The following is a 23148-nucleotide window of genomic DNA, read 5'->3' on the forward strand; positions in this document are numbered from 1 at the left end:
TTCTTTTTTTTTTTTTTTTTTGCTTTAACATTTTAGTTTTAGCATTTGCCGGTTTATAATGGAATTATTTCCCCCTGACTAAGAGAATTCAAAAGTCGTTTTATGGAAAAAATGAGCAAATTAAATTTATTTTAAAACAGAGAAGGAAATCCATGGCTCTGCATTAAGTGTTTTTATATGGCTACATTTCAGCATATTTAAGTTAAAGTAATGGGTTACCTGTGCTTTATATTCCAATGACTCACGTGATGGGTAGTACAGACTGTAGTCAGCTCTTGTGGCTGAAATGCTTAGCTATCTTCAATTTCCTTATTAGCAGTCTTTTGCTAAAATCTAAATAGGATCCTTTCTTTTTTCCTAACTACCAAGTAAATATAAACAACCTCTGTCTATGTTAAATGGCTTACTCCATTTTGACAATGAACCAGGACAGAGCCTTTAAATAAACTGTTTTATTCTGGACTTACATGATATCCAATTGGTAGTAAAGCCGGCACTCCCTTGGCAAGCATTTTAATACCAACCTATTGAGCTTCTTTAATATTTTCTAAAAGAAATACTCTTTCAGGAAACAAAGTACATATATCTAACAAAAAGACTCTCTTGTTTTTTCTTCTGGTGAAACAAATCATTCCGGGTGTTTTTCTTTTCAAAACTGTGGTTCACTTTAAAGGGGCAATTACTAATCAGTGGACTTAGTGAGAATAGCACATTCTTATGGAAAAAAAGTACCAACTGCAGTAATGCCCATGCGCTTTAAAATCTCAGTATCACAGAGCTGCTCTTGTAAGGATTCTTCTCTTTGGCATTTATTATTGCCTCCTAAAGCTATTTTCCAATCAATATGATACTTGGTATCAGCCATTGAATTTGCATCTAAATACAATAGATTTAGTTATAATTCAAGTGAAAAGTCAATTACCTGTTGTTAACGTAAAAGGGGAATACTGTAACTTGAAAAGAAGAATCTCTTTCAAAATGTGAATTGTTATGGGGTGGAGTTTGCAGACCACAATGTTTGATTTGTCTACAAAAGTTTCCTTCCATCTCCATCTCACCAGGAGGCTCACCATCAAGCCAGAGTTCCATTTTTATAATATCAACATCTCATCATTCCTGTTGAGTTACGTTACCAAGTCAAAAGACATTAAAAAGTGCATGAATGAAATATAGGCTATTTCTCTTTTTTCCTAATGCCTACAAAACACCTCATCATAATTGCCATGCATAAATTATAGCAGTTACATTCTTGTGGATTAAGCTGATCTTAATTTGATTTGCACAATTGATGTAAATATTGTCTTTAGACTAAGACATTGCTGATGTGGTCCTTTTTATGGGCATTATAAACCTTGTGAATTTGGAGCTTTGATAAATTTCTGCGTGCCAACTATGAGCAGATTCCTGTATCACCCAGTCTATTTTGGCTATTAGTCTTTAGAGTGGAGTTTGCTGAAACTTTAATTTTTTTCAAATGCCCAATGTCTTTATGATAAACAAACAAAAAAGAAATGTATTTTATCTTAGCTGCAAGGGCATGAAGTAGCTTATATACATGTCAGAAACTTTCTGTGTTTTAATACTACAGCTGGTTTATTTCAGACCTTTTTTTTTTTTGGTATTACATTAAAAAGCTCAAGCTATGAACTATTCCCTCCAGTCTTGTTACAAATCCTATAATATTGCTTCAAAAGGAAAGAAATGTGTTTCACCTCCTAAAATTCTGTCCCCTTGCCCTCTCTGGCTGGGCTTTTTTACTTTTTTGCTATCCTTAGGGCAACTCATGCTGGTAAAATGGAAATGTAAATTATTGTGTTTGCACAGAATGAGCTGTAAAGTAGTGCAGCTTAACACGTGTGCATGTGTTTATTATCTGGTTTTCAAGACAGAGCCCAGTTACTCTGTGTGTTGCCCTTAATTATTGGTGTGAAGGGATTATGTGCCTTGCAGCCTGAATCACCTGATGCCCGGAATCTCTGGGGTCAGCAGTTAAAACTCAACAGCCAAAGCCCCCACAGGAAAGAGGCTATTTTACTTGGGATATGAGTGTCTGCTTATATTTGTGTTTTTCCCTGAACGCCATGTGGATGAAACACAATTTATTCAATTTTAATGAATAAGGTTGATTTTATTTAGGACTAACCCTTTTTAGACCATTTTGTAATGCATATATTCCCTAGCGCCGATGGGTACTGAGGGGTAATTTGAAAGCTCACTTTCAAGACTTTTTAAATCCAGTGCTTATTTGAAATATTTGAGATGTTGTTCCTGACAACTCATTTTATAATCTGCTCTGTAAATTCAGATGCCAGTAAATCTCCTCCAAATTGATTTTCTTAAACTCAGTGAGGTAAAACATTTGTAATTGCTTATCAGAAGTACTTTTATTTTTACCTTATGTTCTAAAGTGTCATTTGATTTTCTTGAAAATGAATGCTAGGTTTTCTTACCTTAGTATTACTAAATAAATGCAAATCAAAACTGGCATATCACATGTCATACCCCCAATTTGATATGTGGGTCTTCAAAAATTTAAATAAGTTGACTAAACAAAAGATTCCACAATTATTTCCCAACATATTCCAGCAAATCCGTGGTTACTTTTACTGTTTTCCTTATTTCATAGCAAGAAAATGTAAGGTATCTTTCTTTAATCTCTTTTTTTTGTGTGTGTATGCATGTGTGTGTGTATGTGTGTGTGATTGGAGTGAAAGTTTACAGAGCAAATTTTTGTTTCCATTCAACAGTTCATACACATTTTTGTTTCATGACATTGATTACAATCTCCACAATGTCACAGCTTTCTATCTCTCCCTCCCTGTCCTTACCTTTTCTTTGTGTCCTTTTTTCTATGCATTTCTGCTCTCTGAGTTATCTCCTTGTGCAAATGATCCCCTTCTGATCTCCCATGGTTGATTGTTGTAAGCAGTGTTCAATTACTTCCTGGTGTAATTGTTCAGCTCATATAGGACTGTCCATTGGCTGGAAGGTAAGCTACTCGCTTGCAGTGAATTCAATTCCAAGCCCAAAGGGTGACTAAGGGACCTAGCCTCAGAGGTTTCACCAATATCTATCAAAACAATAAGCTTTATCTTTTTTTATGATTGTGAGCTTTCTTCCACATTTTTCTCGCACTCTATCCAGGATCACTAATTTTGATCCCTTTCTGAGTCATTGGCAGTGGTAGCTGGGTACCATCTAGTTCTTCTGGCATCAACGTCTTCTGTCTGAGGTTCCCACTGTCCACTAACCTCTTGGACTAATTGTTTCCATGTCTTTGATTTTCTTCACTCTTCTTTGTTCCACTGGAAGAGAGACTAATTGTTGCTCCTCACAAGCTCTTAAGACCCCAGTTGCTACTCACAAGTAAGATGTAAAACAATGTTTCTGTGTAATATGTTATGACAGTTCAGTTTGATTCCCCTGGATTGGTAATCCTAACCTTGCAGGCCCAGTAACTCACTCCTGCAAGATGTTTGGTTATGACATTGAAGTTTTCATAACTTTGCACCCTGTTAGCTTTACTATGTACATGGACATTTTCACAGAACATCCCAGTATATATGTAGAAATATTGTCTGCCAAACTTAATATATGGCCTTAGCTATATTCCATTTTGCCTACCCATAGATATTATCATTTTGCCTGTCTACCCATGCATCTGCCTGTGGATTAATATTTCTTATTACTGATAATGCAATATTGTGTATGTACAAGTATTTACCTTAGTTATCTATACCTCTTGTGCAACTCCCCATGTCTTCCTTTTCCTCAATGTTACTGTGCTGGTCACTTACTTTTGGTATATTGCCTTTATCTTCACCCAAGTCACTATGTGTCTCCTATCTATCTAGCAGTTTTTCCTCTCCTGCCCTCCCATACCTGGTAACCAACAAATAAATTTTCTTTCCATGTGTAAACTTTTCCCTTGCTTTTTACAATAGTGGACTCATACAATATTTGTCCTTCTATGATTGACTTACTTCACTCAGCATCGTGTCCTCCAAGTTCATCCATGTTATGAGGTGTCCTGTGTATTCTTCATTATTCTTTAGTGTTGCATAGTATTGCATTGTATGTATGTATCATAGTTTGGTTACCACACTTAGGTTTTTTCTATCTCTTTGCTATTATGAATAGTGCAGCCATGAACATGGATGTGCATATATCTATGAATGCCCTAGCTCTCACTTTTTTAGGATTATATCTATAGTGAAATTGCTGGATCAAATAGTATTTCCATTTCTAACTTTTTAAAGAAGGTGCCATAGCATTTTCCACAGTAGTTGTACCATTTTACAATCTCACCAGCAGTATATGAGAGTTTCAATTTCTCCAGCAGTGTATGAGAGTTCTAATATCTCCAAACCTTTACAAGCATGTGTTATTTTCTGTCTTGTTGAACTTTGCTATTATTGCTGGGGTAAGATAATACATCATTGTTGTTTTGATTTGCATCCCTCTAATAGCCAATGGGAACTCAAGTAGGGGTTGCTATGAGTCCGGCTGACTTGAAGGCACATAACAACAACAACAATGGCTAATGGGAGGCTCTGGTGGCATAGTGCCTAAGGCATTTGATGACTAAGAAGCCTGGTGGTTCAAACCCACCAGCCATTCCTCAGAAGGATGGTTGGGCAATCTACTTCCATAGTGATACTGCCTTGGAAACCCGAGGAGGGGTTGCTATGAGTCGGATCCGACTTGATTGCAGTGAGTTTTTAATGGCTAATGATTGTGACCATTTCTTCATGTTCATTGGCAGCTTGAATATCTTCTTTGGTGATACATGAAGTATCTGTTCATGTCTTCTGCCACCAATTTCTGAATTGGATCGTTTGTCTTTTTAATGTCAAGGTGTTGGAGTTTTCTACAAATTTTACAGAAAAGTCCTTTGTCAGATATGTCATTGCTGAATATTTTCTCCAATATGTACATTCTCTTTTTATTCTTTTGGAAAAGTCTTTGGAAGCACATAAAAATTGAATGTTTTAGGAATTTATAGTCATCTAGTTTATCTTCTGTTGTTTGTACATTTTTAGTTGTTTGATAGTCTTTTTATGCCATATATTAAGGTCCCTAATTTTGTCTCTATTTTTTCTTTGATGAACTTCATAGTTTTAGGTTTTACATGTAAGTCTTTGATCAATCTTGAGTTAATTTTTGTGTATGGTGTGGTGTGTGGATCTTGTTTCATTTTTCTGCAAATGCACATAGATAGTTTTATCAGCACTATTTTTTTTTTTTTTAAATAATATCTCTTCCCCATTTAAAGTATTTTGGCCCTTTTCAAAGATCATCTGTCTTAAGATGGATGGACCAATTTCTGGGTTGTTACCTCTAGTCTATTTGTCTGTTGTTGTACCAATACCAGGCTATTATGACTACCCTGGCTATATTTTAGGTTTTGAGATAGGAGAGTGTGAGACCTCCTACTTTATTCTTCTTTAGTAGTGCTTTGCTTATCCAAGGTCTCTTTCCTTTCCATATAAAATTCATGATTGTTTTTTTCATGTCCTTAAAGAATGGGGATGAAATACAGATCAGAATTGCATTGATTTTATAGATTACTTAGGGTGGTATTGATTTTTTTACAATGTTCAGTCTTCCTATACAAGAATATAGTATGTTCTTCCATTTATGTAGCTCTCTTATAGTTTCTTGAAGTAGTAATTTGTAGTTTTCTTTGTATAGGTCTTTTGTGTCCCTGGTAAGATTTACTCCAGAATATTTTATCTTTTTGGTAGCTATTATAAATGATATTGTGTCTCTTATTTCCTTTTCGGAGATCTCTTTGTTTATAGAAAGGAATCCAACTGACTTGTGTATGTTGATCTTGTGTCTTCCCACTATGCTGAATCTTTCAATTTGTTCTAGTAGTTTTCTTGCTAATCTCTACATTTTCTATCATAGAGTCAAATCATCTGCAAATAGGGATAGTTTTACTTCTCCCTTACAAATTTGGATGCCTTTGATTTCCCTTATTTCCCTGGTTAGGACTGCGGATACAATGTTGAATGGAAATGGTAATAGAGGACATTCTTGTCTGGTTGCCTTTACAAGGTGAATGCTTTCAGTCTTTCTCCATTGAGAATAAGGTTGGGTGCTGGTTTGCATATTTGCCCTTTATTATTTTGAGGAATTTCCCTTCTATTCCTATTTTCCTGAGAGTTTTTATCAGGAATGGGTGTTTGATTTTAACAAATGCTTTTTCCACATCAATTGATAAGATCACATGGTTCCTTTCTCTTTTTTTATTGTTCTGTTTTCTTGTTTTGTGGGTAATATATTTCATCATTAGTAGTGTTAAAAGTAATTTGGTGTATTAGCATATAGTAAATCACAGCACTGAAGTGTAACTCTGGCATCTGATTTTTTATAAAAAGAAGTAATATAATATTTCAGAATCACTCAAACTGATTTGTTAGCTCAAAAGAAATAGACTTAGGGTAACTTCTTTTGCCATCAAACCTCAAGGATATTAACAATGGTGAATAAACTGACAATATTATCTCTCATTTATTGGGCACTAACTATGTAATAGGAACTCTGGCTAGGCACATTAATTGTAAATTTTCAAGAGATTTCTCTAAAGTCTGGATTATTCTCTGTAGCTGAGCTTCTCAAGGTAGAGCAACTTCAAAAATAAAATTCTCACTTCAAAAGCTATTCCAATCACAGTTTGCCCAAAGGAAGAACTAGGCCTTGAAGTTTCCCAATACCTTTGAATGTTGAGTCCCTAGATATTCAGTTCTTTTCAAGGGATCCACACCCTGCCTCAGCCTGGGTAGCAGCTGCAATTCTGCAGTAACCAACTCTGCACCAGGCAGAAGTGGGAGTGGCCTTAGTACAGTTGACCCTTCTACTTTCTCCTTTAACTCCTTTATTCTCCTTTTCACATTCTGTTCCAAAATTATTCAAAGAAATAACAGAGGAAAACTGAGATTTCAAATATAATGTCTCTCAGCCACTTTTTCTTTTATAGTCCATTTATCCTCACAGCCTACGTTTCATCCCTAGAAACCACTACGGAAGTTTTGCAGGAACATAAGTAATAATGTCATGAAACTGAGGCATTTATAAAGTTGTCTTGTAGTTCAAGGAAGAGGTCATTTGTTAGTAACAAACTGAAAATCCTGGACTTAATGGTTTAATGTTCAATATACTGAAGCCTTACCTCCAGAACATTTTATAGCCTTTACTTTCTTTACAGCTGTTTAATACAAATGCCCAAATATCTCAAAGAAACCTGTGTTAATCAAAAAGTATAAAGTCAATGTTGTGTCAATGAGATTACTCATTATAAAGTGACTTTGGGAAATATAATTCTTGATTTTATTTATTTTATGACAAGAAAAATCTATCAATAATTTAGTATGATGAATGAAAAAATAATATCAATTTAAGCATCCTTATCTAATGATAAAACAATAATACCAACATTTAGTACTAAAATTAAAAATAAAATTAATGTTAATATATTTGATAAGAAAGTTAAATTGCATTTTTTCAATGTTAGAATATTTTTATGAACTTCAATAGGATATTAGGATCTAATTTTTTAGTAGTTAGTTTTCTTTGTAATGAATTTAGTGTATTTAACATTCCAAATTATTTGTAAGGTGAATTCTTTTTTCAAATGATAAGAATCTCATAATATTAAATAAAATCCAAAATGGTTCTCCTACACATAAACAAATTGTCTAATATTTTGATTTTGAAGCATACTTTTGTCTATGAAATGTGTTCACCTTCAGAATAATTTAATAAATATATTCTGAAGGAGATCTATGTTCAATAAGTTACAAATGTGAACTATATTTTGAATCTAGCTTCTTAGCAGCATTATTAAATTTATAGAAAATACTTAAATTGTTTTTGACTGTGTTAAAAAGCTACACAAAAAGGTTTCACTAAATTGATACTACACATCTGTGTGTATACAATATACACCCATAGTACATGCACATAAATCAGAACCTAAAGTAGATCTGTCATTGCAATGGAGCACCCTAATTGTTAAAATTATTAAAAGCAAAATGTGTCAGACAGAAGAAATGCCATGTTATATTCTTTAAATTGTGTATATTTAGAGTAACCACACAACCTTAGGAAAGTACCACTTCAATAATTTTTGTTTATTGTCTGATGCATTGTACTAGATATTGGATTATTGTAATGTTAGTAGAATTGTAAATGTACAATAGCATGATAAAGTTCACTCTGTAATGGTTCTAGCAACTTTACTGGGCAGTTATGAACAATGTTTTCCTGAAGAATTTCCTCTTTGAATGTCCACTTTCCTTCTATATTTTTGTTCTTATATTTTTTTCAGAGAAAGCTGCCCATTGCATTTCCTCTTTGTTATGGGAGATTGAATTATTCAACACTTGGTCCAATTTCTATCCTACCTCAGGAAAAAAAAAAATATAGATAGGTAGATAGATAGATAGATAGATAGATAGATAGATAGCTCATTTTATTGAGATGGGGATTTCTTTTTAACTACTAGTCTACAAAAAAAATTTGCTTAGTAAAAATTTTACAAATCTAGCTACAATAATACCTTTCTTCCTTCCCTTAAACAGTAAAACTTCCAGGTCTCAGAACTTATGTTGACCCACATACTTATGAAGACCCTACACAAGCAGTTCATGAGTTTGCCAAGGAATTGGATGCCAACAACATATCCATTGACAAAGTTGTTGGAGCAGGTAACCATCACAATAATTCCATTGCAAAGACCAGTGTGTTATTGACTAATTCACAACTAGGAACAAGAATGCTGTCTGAGTCTGCTCAAGTTCTCCAGACTAAATATATTACTATGGAAAGAGATTTTTTTTTTTTTTTTTCTATCATCAAAGGTGGGAGCTCTGGTAGTGTAGTGCCTAAGGCACTTGACTGCTAACCAGAAGGCTGGTGGTTCAAACCCACCAGCTACTCCTTGGAAGGAAAGTTGGGCAATCTACTTCCGTAATGACACATCATCAGAAACCCAAGGAGGGGTCTCTGTGAGTCGGGTCCGACTCAATGGCACATAACAACAACATCATCAAAGCCGGGTAAAAAATAAATGAAGGAGTATTTAATGGAATGTAATGATTTCAAAGGTGCCAGACTCACAGACTCACAGACCATCACTGTTTTTTTTATTTATTGAATTTCAGAGACAGCAGTTTGATCTTCCAATGGCCACAATGATCATGTGTCACAAAACCTATTTGATTAAATAGGGAAAACAGGATAAAAGTGTGTCTCACTTTGAATAACCACAGCAAATGAAATTTAAATTTATAGTAAAAAAAAAGTTAATTTTAGTATCCTATTAGGAATTAAAACAATACAAAATAAAAACAAAGATTACACATTTAACACAAATTTGACTACCACTATACTGGACAATCTACTTCTGTAGAGATATTGCCTCAGAAACCCAAGCAGAGGTTGATATGAGTCAGAACTGACAGGACTGCAGCGAGTATTGAGTTTGATTTTAGTGAATATTTTAAATAAAATTAAATGTTTCATTTGTAACAGTTGTCTTCAGTGTTATATAGATGTAGCTGATTTGTGTCAAAGCAAGTTGTCAGATGAACATCTGTTTGGTCTAATCACATATTCACTCAATCATCAATTCATTAACAAATTCCCATAGAATGTTTATTAATAGTATTTTTATACTTTCAATAAAATGACAATATTGTATACTGTAACATAATCTAAAACAAAGTAGCTATTTTATACACTTACACATAAACCCATGCATATCTTTATTATATTCACTTTGCATGGGAATAAAACTACTATTTAAAATAAAAATAAAACATTTTCAACAATAAAAGTTTTTCACCATCATGTCATAATTAAATATCACTCCCAATAGAAAAACTAACTATGTTGATGGAGGAATTAGAATAAATGATTGAAAAATCATACGCATAGTATGTCAGATCACATTTTCTGCAAGTACAATATTTGTGACTGATGCGTCTTTACAAGAGTGGACATGTAATATTTATATAGATAGATAGATAGATAGATAGATACCAAAGAGCTCAGCAAGCTCACTGCCCTAGAATGGATCCAACTCATAGCGACCCCTTGTTGGGTTTCAGAGGTGGTATCACTACGGAAGTAGATTGTCCAACCTTCCTTTTGAGGACTGGTTGGTGGGTTTGAAACACCAGCCTTCTGCTTAGCAGTCAAATGCCTTAGGCACTACAACACAAAAGCTGTATATACCAAAAACGTACTTAGAATTCAAGAAAGGCATTCTGAGTAATTCATGTGATTGAAATAAAATTATAATTTTCTAGGTTTTCAGCTAAGTTTCTTAATAGCTTTTCCTCTTAAACTCAATATGTTACTCTTTTTGTAAGGTACTGGCAAGTCAATTCTGACTCATGGCAACCCCATGTATTCAAGTAGAACTGTTCCATTGGGTCTGCAAGGCTGTGACCTTTCAGAAGCAGGTCACCAGAACTGTCTTCTGAGCTGCCTCTGGGTGGTTTCAAACTGCCACCCTGTTGGCTAGTAGTGGAGCAGTTTACCATTTGACCACCCAGGCACTCTGAAAATTCACATATATGGGATATGGTAGCATAGTGGCTAAGACACTTGACTGCTAACCAGAAGGCTGGCGGTTCAAACCCACCAGCCACTCCTCGGAAGGAAGGTGGGGCAATCTACTTCCATAGTGATACTGCCTCGGAAACCCAAGGAGGGGTCGCTATAAGTTGGGGCCGACTTGATGGCACACAACAACAACAACAACATTCAATATGTAACTCGTAATTCTTAAAAAAAAAAAAAGGAAAACAGCTATTATTATCTACAATCTAACTTTTAAGAATATATGTATTTACTATACATCTATGTCCATCAATTGTCAAAAGAGATATATATTGATTACTCTCTTTCATTTGTACAATCCTGCTTTGTGAGCTCCTTCGTAGTAAAGACATATTTTCCCTTCTTGGTTTTAATGTTGCCCCACAAGAGTGCACTGTTCTCCAGTATGGATGCTGCAGTAGCTTATGCAGCACAAGGACTTTGCACAATGAACTGGACAATCAGTTGAGAGAAGGGGAAACTCACTTCTTCCCAGCCAATGTGCAGAAGACATATGACCATGAATCTCAGGGTTCTCTGTAGTAGTCAAAGCTTATATGTACAGATGAAGTTAACAAAGTCAGATATCCAGAATACAGTGGTGTGAGAAAAAGAACACTAAATAAAAATCTCATAAATGAGATATAGGGAGCTCACATTGAATCACTTAACAATCGAGCTATGAACTATCTCAAGTTCTGTCCCTTAATTCTTCCTATCATCCTACAAAATACACTAATTAGAGCTACTACTATCTTTTCTATCCACTTCTGAAAAAGGAAAGGCTACATATGTCTTATTTACCATTAGATCTCTATTTTTTCATAGTGTCTTTCACACTGCTTCCATTGATCAGTATTTATTAAAAAGATGCATGAATATTTGCTTTAGGTCTAAAATGGCTTCCCCAAATTACAGTTCTTATTTTGAGGACAGAGACAGCACTGGATTCCTTAGGAAAGATAGAGTCTGGAAGAGTTTAGAGCTTCCTGGAGAGAAGCAAATCACTCATAGTGATACAATAGTTAAAAAGCAGGACAATCTGCTTATTTTGGAGCAAGCCTTGGTCAAAAAAGTCTGTAGAAGAAGTATTTCATTTCTTGCCACCTTTCTCATTGGCATATGGGGCAAGAAGATGGCAGACAAACTCACAGTGGAAAAGTTGGATCAAGAATGCTATCCCATTATGCAGAAAACTTAAAACGTGATCATGTAATTAATTCTAGCATATTTTAGAAAAACTCTCATTTGACACTACAAACCTTTTTTTTCTTTCCTAATGGGGTACAAAGGAGCTCTGGTAGCATAGTGCCTAAGGAACTTGACTGCTAACCAGAAGGCTGGTGGTTCAAACCCACCAGCCACTCCTTGGAAGAAAGATGGGGCAATCTACTTCCATAGTGATACTGCTTCGGAAACCCAAGGAGGGGTCGCTATGAGTCAGGTCTGACTCGATGGCATATAACAACAACAACAAATGGGGTACAAAACAAATCTAATAATCCATGAAATGTTAGGATTTCTTCTGTGAACAAAGGACATTCTTTGGATGGTACTACTCTGTATCTATCAATATGACATCAGTGGAGGCAAATAGATGGATGTAAAAGATCTTTGATTTCAGCAAGTTCAAAATCTAATGAATGAAATTTCATTAGGCCAATAATCTACTCAATAAAACATAGATATTGGTGATAGTGTCCATCGGCTCAGAATATGTAAAAGTCATCAACACTTTATATATTCAACAACTCTAGACTAATTACATATTTGAGACAATTATTTTATTAAATATATTGAATCTAACAATGTTTATATAATGTTTCTACAGAATCCCTGTTATATTAAATATTGTTATATGATTATTCTCCACTTGAAAGTCATAGAACTTGACAGCTAGTATGTCAATAATTCAATGCACTAATTTTCCAAAATGTCAGTTGAGAACAGATGTTTTATTTCTCATTTTCCAGAGAGTCTAAATCTATAGCCAAATTGGCCCTCTTGATAAAAACAGAATAGTTGAAACATCTGAAATTTAATCCAACGCTTGACTCGTAATATCTGTGCTGGCCCATTGATTACTCTGAGGAAATGGTAGCTATTAGAATAAGAGTGAAACATCTGATACAGTCTTCAACTTTCCTCTTGTTTTTTTCATACTGCATTATTCATGGTGTGATACTTCAAAATATCTGAGGTTTCTCACAAGGTCCATTTTTCACCAGAGTGTGGACATGCTAGGGAATCCTACATTACCATCTTCCAAAATAATTTGGAGACCTACTTTCTAGGTCACATAGCTCAAACATACACATATTTATTATTTATATTATTGAGAGAAAAAAAAAATTGGCTGATGATTTTTTATCATATAATTTCTTATCATTTGTTTTTATTCTCTGTTCTAACAGGTGAATTCGGAGAGGTGTGCAGTGGTCGCTTGAAACTTCCTTCAAAGAAAGAGATTTCAGTGGCCATTAAGACCCTAAAAGTGGGCTACACAGAAAAACAGAGGAGAGACTTCCTGGGAGAAGCAAGCATTATGGGTCAGTTTGACCATCCCAATATCATTCGGCTGGAGGGAGTTGTTACTAAAAGTAAGTAAAGTTAAAAAACTGCTTATGTGTATATAGAGCTGAGGTTGTTTAACATAATTTAAGAATTATGTTAAAAATTTCCTCATTTTCCATAAACAAAGTTTACTTAACTATCTCTCAGTCTGAACAAAAAGACCAATGTTAGATTAACATGCTTTTCTTTGACAATAGAGAAAAAATATTTAAAAAGCATTTTATTGACTCATGTTATAGACCTTAAACAGCCTTAAAAAAGAATAGAAAATGGCAATTGAGATAGATTAAGACATGCTGATTGAGAATTATGGAGAACATTCTATTATGTGGAACTTTCTATTACGTAGAGTAGCAAGGAAAACAATGAATCAAATTTGACAGGAACTTTTGGGAACTCACAGATAGCTGCCTCTTATGTTGTTCACTAGTTTCATTTAAATGTCCAAAGCTTTACCACCATGCTTAAGGAAAATTATGGGAGTCCTGGGAGTTCTTCTGAGTTAGAAAGATTGAGCTCTTGTAGACCCAAGGCTTTTTTTTTTTGGTTCTCTGTGGAATTTAAAGTGCTCTGATCTAGAGTCCCATATTGATTCCCCTCTGCTCTGGGGAAGCTCTGGCTTACATACAGCCCATGATGGAGGTCTCAACATATTTCCATGATGGTTTCTCCAGCCAGACTCAAAATAGATCCCATGAGGCAGCCATGTGATATTTGGCTTCAATCCCAACAAAAACCTCGTGAGAATGCTCTGTGATTTTTTTTTTTTTTTCATTTTCCTCAAGAGTTTGAAGTACAGGATTGAGAAAAAAAAATTAAAAAACTAATACTAAATTGGTAGCAAGCTCCTTAGAGTGAAAGACAACATATGGCAGGGATTTGGCATCCTTTAGGGGATAATTCATTGGCACTACATTTACATAAACTCTGGTTACTACCACATATTATGTATATATCATGTTCTTCACAATTAAATTTTTTCTTTAACATCACATAGAACACATTCTAAATGACATCAATAACTTTTCTCATATAAGTGTGACTAAAAGGCAATTGTTTCCTCATAAGACCATGATATAATTGAAATACACATTCATATCCTCTAGATTTTCATACATAATAAATGGTGTTAAGAACTTTATATAATGTGGAAGACTATACCTAGATATTGTAAGCCTATATAAAGTCTTGTAAGAGGTATATTTTTAATTTGTATGATACTTAAAAATCAGGCAACACTAATAGCAAAATTGAAAAATATTCTGGTGAAAAACATTTTTTGAATTTTGAAAATTTATAATAAATGCATGGTTAGTCATGGTAAGGGCTGGTAAAATGTATGATATCTTGATTTCTTCAGGGCCAAGACCATAACTACTTTATCTCTATATCCATAGAATTTCAGAATTATGTCTCACTGGAGTTTTAATAGTTAGTTAACCTTTTAATCTCCTCCATAAAATCTTCATCAAGTGGTTGTCCTTTATCTCTTAAATACCACTGAGAATAGATAACACAATTTTACATAGGCAGCCATTCCCATTTATCAAGTGTTCTTCATAAAATGTCTATTATGTGTCAGAACTTGCACTCTGGGATTTATTTCATCTTTATAATTACTCTGTGAATTAAGTATGATAATAGCTATTTTGCATTTGAGTAAATAGTTGTAAAGGGTAATGCAGCCTGGCTAAATAGTAAAAGTTAGAGACAACAACATTGGAAACTTTTTCTGATGGTTTCACCTCTCTCAGTTATGGAAAAGAATGAGTCTATATTTCTTATTCTTTCATATCTTGAGATTTGTATCACCCCTAATAATTAAAGTTTAGAAGGCATTTCTTGAGAATCCAAAATTTTACTAAGATATTTAATGCTCCTTAATACCAAAAGGAGCCCCAGGGTCGCACAAATGGTTTACAGCTAGGTTACTAACAGAAAGGTTGTCAGTACAACCCATCAAAATGTGCCTAGGAAGAAAGGGCTGGTGATCTCTTCTCGAAAGATCACAATCATGAAAACTCTATAGAATGCAGTTTTCATGGCACACATGGGTTGCCATGAATTGACTGGATGACAACTGTTTTATTGTTATTTATTTATTTATTTATTGTTTTACTACATAATATGTATAGATATATGTGTGTGTGTTGTGTGTAAATTCTAATACCACAACCAAACCCACTGCCATCCCCTATAACAAATCTGACTAAAATACAATCTGAATTATAGTAGGTACCTAATTTAGGATCTATGATGAATAGAAGATTGATAGATTTAATCAATTAATTAGTTTAAAAAGAATAAATTAAACTCACTGCTGTCAAGTCAGATGTGACTCACAGTGACCCCTCCTTGAATTTCTGAGGCAGTATCACTACAGAAGTAGATTGCCCAATCTTCCTTCCGAGGAGTGGCTGATGGGTTTGAACTGCCAGCCTCCATTAGCAGTCAAATGCTTTATGCACTGCACTAAACCAATAAATCTCTTTACTAGGTATTTCATTTATTAAATTGAATATATACTTCAAAAAATACAATTATCAAACTGCTTTCATTACCCAGGAAATTATAGAGAAAATGATTATATTTTATCATGGAAAAAAATCATCACCACTTTCTCCAACATCTACAGCTACAAAATAAATAAATAAATAAATAAACAAAACTCACTACCAAACTATGTATAATTTCAAACTATAGTTTGAAATTAATGCTCACTGATAACTCTCATATGTTATTACACATGAGCTAAATATTTTTAAATTTTCATAATTATGAATTATTGAAAGGAACCTTATATTTTACTAGCTATTTCTTATAAATGTATGTACTGAATGATAATTATGGTGGCAGGCTTTCAAAGAGATGCAGAAGGAAATAATGACATAAACATTATGAATGTGAAACAAAGAAATCTATAAAATAACTCACAAGACTAAGATATAGCAAAAACTATCTTAAGAAAAAAATGCTTAAAAGTTATAGGTATTATACATTAAACATTTTATTCATGTCTGATTCTGTGACATTCTAGTATGGATTACAACTACCTTATTCTTAAGGTAAGAGTTCTAAATTTGATATATCTCCCTGGGCAAATAAGCATGTAAAAGGCTGCCAAATCAGACTGCATAAATCCCAGTCATCTCATATATTGTGAACATAATAGACTAACAGACTCAGAATGATATTTTGAACTCCTTTAGTGCCATATTTAAAAGCTCTAAATCTGGAACCTTTTACCATCTGAGGGGAAAAAGAAGTGCCCTAGAATAAAGTTAATAATTGCACTTAATATATACAAAAAATAGTATTGTCACCAAAGAAATTTATTTAATTTACTTCTAATATTTGCTTTGTTCACTGGGGCTATGTTGTTGTTATGTGCCATCTAGTCGGACCCGACTCACAGTGACCTTGGATTTCTGAGGCGTTATCACTACAGAAGTAGATTGCCCAGTCACTGGGGCTATATGACTTCTAAATTAATCTACTTGATGAACTCAGAAATACATACACACATATATACTCACAAGCTAGATTCTTACAGAGCTCATAATTTAATTAACAAAATTGTATTTACAGGAGAACAAGCATATTGGCAACTGGATTAAAAATCTGAAGGCCAGAGCTTAAGTCCTGACTTGACCATACTGGTTTTAAGACCTCTTGCAAATGCAGACAAACACTGGTTTTCCTCATTTGTAACATGGAATTAACTGTGTTACCTTATTATTGATAGATAATTTAAAGATCAAGCAAAACTATTTAAGAGTATATTGTTAAGTGGTAAAGATTTATGCAAAGATAAATGACCTCTTCTGGTCTTTTGGGAATTTTTTACCCACCAGCCACTCCTTGGAAGGAAGTTTGGGCAATCTTCTTCCCTGGTGATACCGCCTCGGAAACGTAAGAAAGGGTCTCTATGAGTCGGGTCCGACTCGACAACAGTGAGGTTTTTTTTTTTTTTTTTCTTTTTGAATTTGAGTATATAGAATAAAATTCCTGGAAACAATTCATTGTTTTCTCTTTTTTTTGCTCGAATATGTATTTCGAAACTCTGGGTCTAATATAATGTATCTTTTTCAATTATTTAGAGAAAGCATTTTATTTGATAATTATATTCTTATTTATTTGAACTGCGCTATAAACAATTTTAATGGTACATTTTGAGCCTGATGGTCTTAAACAAGAGAAGGTGAGAGAGTCTCTGATCTTCAAAGTAGCAGAAAGCGAAGGGCACATTCCCTGCACAGACTAGGTACTAACATGTGTTATCAATTTCAGTTTAAGTTCAAAAAGATGGAACTTGTTTTTAACAAATGTTTGATATTTCTGCTATCACGTCATTAGTCAAATGACATTCAGACCCCAAGAGCTTCGCTGGCTACTTTTCACTTAGCAAAATAGAAAGAATTATATTGGATGAGATTTTTTTTCCCTTTTGAGTTATATTCTAAAAAATTAAATAGTAATATTTATACAGTTAATTGTAACCTTGCATTCCTGAGGACTATTCACAGGAAAAGTCATGGAAGATTTCTCATAATTAACACATTTGTATATTTTCATTAGGACTCACTTTACAATACGAATTTTTTCACTGGTATTCACCTTCTTATTCCCTGCAAAAAAGATGAAGAAACATTGCTAGAATCAGATGTTGTCATCTAATGACAGCATCAAATTCTTATTTCTTGTTTGCTTCTCTATAAAAGCTTTTGTCTATACTTGAAAGTAGACATTGTGTCATAGTCTTAATAGGTATTTCACCATAAATTGTGTTTATTTTACTAATAATTTACAGAAATACTTAATTTATGAAAAGAATACATTTGGGAACTGATGACACCCATCGTTATGCATTCAAGATTGCAATTTGATATGTAAATTTAGATTTTCTAAGTGATAAGTGAGCATATCAACCAAATTAGGATAATCTCTGCTCCATATAAAGTCCCTGTGTGGTACAAATGGTTTACTTTGGAATACAAAAGATTCTATTCAAATGTTGGCAGTTTGAACTCATCCAGCAGTGCTGTGAAAGAAAGTCCTCAGGATCTGCTTCTGAGAAGCAGATTACAGCCAAGAAAACCTTACGGAACAGTTCTGCTCTGTAACACATCAAGTGAGCTGGAATTGGCTCGCCAGCAACTGGTTTTTGGTTTAGTATTCAGTATATTAGAGAACAAATAACACAAGGAATTCCATAGGTACTTGCTTAAAGAGCTTCCCTTATTTATTCAACAGTGCCCCCTTATATTCCTCCAGTGAATTAGTCACATTTTAACCACAGAAGTCTGTTGCTGTGTTTTTTTCTCAGTTGTTTAGGCAAGATGATTTTCCAATTTTTTGAAGAATTAAATTCAATTTATAAAATTTGTGAAACTATGATTTGCATGTGCCCAAAGACTGACTTTTAATGACTAACCCCCCCCCCCCCCAAAAAAAAAAACCTGACTGCCATCCAGTGAATTCAACTCATAATGACCCCTCTTTGGGTTTCCGAGGTGGTATCTCCATGAAAGTAGATTGCCCAACCTTCCTTCTGAGGAGTAGCTGGTGTTTGAATCACCAGCCTTCTGGTTAGCAGTCAAATGCCTTAGGTACTATACAACCAGAGCTCCTTTAAAGACTAGTGTTTAAGCAAATACCTAATAACCAAAAGGTCAGTGGTCTAAACTCACCAGCTGCTCTGCAGGGGAAAGGTCTGGCCATCTAGTTTGTAAAAATGAAGGAGCTCTGATGGTGCAGTGCCTAAGGCATTTGACTGCTAACCAGATGGTTGGTGGTTCAAACCCACCAGCTACAGCTCCTCTGAAGGAAGATGAGGCAATCTACTTCTGTAAAGATTTACCTACTTACAAACCTCATGCAGATCAGAGTTGGAATCAATTTGATGCCAGAGGGTTTTCTATTCTGTCATATAGGTTTATTATGAGACAGAATGGACTTGATGGAAATGGATTTGAGTTTTCTGGTTTTAGTGTAAACACTGATAACTCTCAAGATGAACTATTGAAACTTCCTAAAGGAAGAAGAATTTATAATGATACATTGGTCTAGTATTTCTGGTTTATACAATCTCTTTCAGAGAAGAGAATAAAGGAACATCCCCTAACTCATGAGGCTAATGATATCTTCATCCCAAACTATGCAAGAAATTTATCAGAAAGGAAAATAACAGGTCAATATCATATATCCACAAAAATTCAATAACCTTATAAAATTATGAAGTCATGCATATAAAAAATCTATCACACTTACGTTAGTCTAGTCCAAGAATGAAATATAAAAAATACAATTAATATAAAAAAATTCCAAAAAGAAATGGAAAAAAACAAATCTCAAGCTATATCAGAAATAAGTCTTCATAACATAAGAAAATAATTTTCTTATTATGTCATATGTAGAAAAAAAACAAACTTAGCCTGATGGATGTGTAAGCCCCTTCTAAGCAAAATCAAGCAAACTTACAAACATTCAAAACTGTTCAAATATGTTCAATAATGAAACATTAAAATTGATTCACTTAAAAGTTGGAACAAGAAACCTGATATCATCAATTCATTATTGTACTTACTATCTTAAACTTTGCAATTAGACAAGAACATAAATAAAATGTAGAAAGATTGAAAAAAAAAAAAACAAAAAAAAACTGCCCTGGTAAAATCAAACTGAGCACATCCAGAATACTAAACTCACTGAGTGAAGTTGCATTTACTGTATAACTGAGCTCTGACCTCCCAAACTGGGCAAAGGTAAAAAATATATATAATCTGTGTTCAAAGCGCTTAAAGTTAACCATAAATGAATTTTGTTAAAAAATTAAAAACAGTTGAATGTAAATGTTTAATCTACGTATTAAGGAACACCAGATTGCTAGAGTGTGACTGGTTAAAGAAGACTTCTTGGTGAAAAGTGTTTCTTAGTCTGATTTGAAAGGGTTAGCATAGTACCTAAGGCACTTGACTGCTAACCAGAAGGCTGGCGGTTCAAACCTGCCAGCCACTCCTCGGAAGGAAAATGGGGCAATCTACTTCCATAGTAAAACTGCCTCAGAAATCCAAGGAGGGCTCGATGAGTCGGATCTAACTCGAAGGCACATAACAACAACAACAGATTATCCTTAGCCAGCCTGAAGTGATATACATTATGAGATAAATTATAACTGGCACCCTTCAAGATGCTAGGTTTCGAACTATAAACAAAATAGAGTTGGCCCCTGCCCTCATTAATTCATAGATGATTGGAGGACTTAGGGGTCATTTTGGCAGAATAATGTCTTGATTTAAAAGTAAATTTTAAAATATTGCCCTGGATTTTTATAGTCATTTAATAGGAAAGCCACAGGAAAAAAAAAAAAAAAAAGTTATTTAGTTCATTACTATTTCCATCAGTCAGTAGGTATAATACATGAAAATCTATGACTACAACATTTTCTTTCTAATTAAAGGCAATTCAAGTCTTTTTTTTTTTTTCCCCTGGGGATGATGATGTGTAATTTTTCTTTTTTTTTTTTTTTTCATTTTCCTTCTTCTGTTTATGATTTTTTAACACTGATTCTGATTACATAATACAAATAATAGACTACTGGGCACTAAGGTTAAGGATTTTTATTTTATATATTACACTTGTGTGGAAAAGTGTGTTTTTCAAGGATTTTAAAAATAAGAGGTAGAGTACATAATAAGACACAATTCTTTTGGTAATAGGAGTTAGTGACATTTTTGCATTGGAAATATATTAAATTCCAATCATTTTAATATTTTAATAATTTTAGTATTTAAAGCATCATATTTGTGTGGATGAAAATATTTTTCTCTAAAAATGAATATTTGTTTGAAAATCGTAAATGAAAAAAAAATCTGCCTACTTACTTATCTTCCTACTAATCTTTTTTATTGAAAATATGTTTAAAAGGTTTTTGGTGGATGAGGCTATGCAGAACCTGGAATTCTTAGACTTTTGAATCACTTTCTTCTATGACCAATCGTTGTTCAATGATTAGTAATATCTCTGAATCACAGGGGATAGTTGGGGGGATGAACTAATTGTAATAGAATGGTTTGCTTTCTTTAAACCCTATAATTATAGAAGTCTTAATTTTATCTAGAATCATTTTGAAAACAAAAACAAAACTCCACTGAAATATTGTGGTGTTCACTTTTGATGTAGTTTCATTTCAGCTAGTCAGGGAACAATAATCTCTTTGAGTTTAGTGTATGTCCCCAGATGTGTTTTAGACTCTGAGAACAGAGATGATATAGGCTCTGTTTTGAAGAAGCTGGTAATGTCATTTCTAAATAAATGTCTACTTTTATATGCATGAGAAGGCATGCAAATGTGAATACAAATATGCTGCATAAGGTACCTATGAGCTGGTATTTTATTAGTAACCCTCACTGCTTCCTATGCATGTTGGAACCAGTGTTCACCTTTCAGAGATTCACTTCCCCTTTAACCCTGTTTATTGGAATCAGAAATCACAGGGAACTCTAAGTAAAGGTACTCCTTTCCAAGGTAGACAATTGCCAATTCCGTTTACTCTGTTTGTAAATTGAGGTTTGCCCAATCTTTGAGCTTAACACAAAGCACATTTTCAGACTGGCTTATTTTAACTGATGTGTTTACAAATACCTAAATTACACAGCTAAATGCAACCTGATCTGATTTCTGAATGGTCATGGGGCTTTGGCTTAATTGACTGGTTTGATTTTCCAGTTACTTTTATTTCCCTTGCCAAAATTCTACTAGACATGCTCGAGAGAAATGAAATGTCATAAGACTGAAAGCAAGAAGAAAAACAATAAGCAAAGGGTCGGTTAGTATACAAATTCAGTAACTGGCCACTGTAATTGAGCTGTTAGAGGCAAAATAGCTGTAACTACATTAGAGCTATGTTATTCTATGCATTGAATTTCTATATCATATTATCCTTCCCAGATTTGTATTGAGGAAGAAACACATAAACTCATGGTGGTTCATGTAGAACATGAATATACAGGGTTTTATACACTCATTCATTTTATTTTAATCATTTATTTGAATCTCTGGAACCATTCTACAGATATAAATTACTAATGAAATGTTTAATCTTCTCTTTCTGAATATCAAATCAAAACTTATTTAGCGCTTTGGAGAAGTTAGTTCTGTTGGCTAAAACAGTTGACCGGAGAGTATTGTTGGCTAAAATGACTCTTAAGTCAGGCTACATTAAATAAATATAAGTGGTGTGCTACAGAAAATTTGTAAATAAATCAATATTTACTAGAAGATAGATGGATATATTAATTGTTACTTATATGAAAATGACACGAGAGAGATTATAGAATGTGAATTTTTTTTTTCTTAATAAATGAGATATACTGTCTGTGATACATTCAAGTTGCTAAATGGAGTGTAACCTTGTCGGTAGTAAAACATAATCAGTACAAATTACCTATAAAAGGTAAAATATAAAAGAAAAATATGTAAAGGAATCTATTTTTTTTAATCATTAAAATAGCAAATTAACCCCCATAATATTGCAGAGATATGTTTAGGCAAAATTACTATTTTGTTATGCAGTTGGGTGATCATTGATTATTTGCTCTAAGTTTTTCAATAGTATTCAGTCAATATTTAACTCAGGTCTTCTGGACTTGGAGGAGGAGTGCTTTTCCTCAGTCTTGTAGCATGATGGATTTATAATTAAAACATTACAGCAACAACAAAGGAATGTGGTCATACGCATAGACTTTGGGTTCAGAGAGAGCCATGTTGTAGATGTGCTTCACCACTAGCTAATTGTGCTATTTCAGCAAATTACTGAAATCTGCAATGTGTCCAGTTGAGCAACAATAAAAATGGAAATAACATATATTTCTAAAGCATAAGGCTGTTGAGAGAATTAAGTGACTTTATATATATCAAATTCTTAATGTCATGATACATAGTAACAATTAAGGGGGAAAA

The 23148-nt window shown here is 33.7% G+C and overlaps 1 protein-coding gene across 1 annotated transcript in view; it reads left to right on the top strand.

Annotated features, from left to right (window-relative positions):
* The window catches only part of EPHA3 (EPH receptor A3), a 615096-nt gene that overhangs the window by 524289 nt on the left and 67659 nt on the right, over nt 1-23148 (top strand). The window contains exons 10-11 of the mRNA XM_007953272.1: nt 8589-8714; nt 13029-13214. Of these exons, the coding sequence (XP_007951463.1) occupies nt 8589-8714; nt 13029-13214 (312 nt within the window). The remainder of the gene's footprint in view (nt 1-8588; nt 8715-13028; nt 13215-23148) is intronic.

This window comes from Orycteropus afer, unplaced genomic scaffold (genome assembly GCF_000298275.1).
Source record: "Orycteropus afer afer isolate SDZICR_OR568_19922 unplaced genomic scaffold, OryAfe1.0 scaffold00383, whole genome shotgun sequence".
Classification (NCBI taxonomy): domain Eukaryota; kingdom Metazoa; phylum Chordata; class Mammalia; order Tubulidentata; family Orycteropodidae; genus Orycteropus; species Orycteropus afer.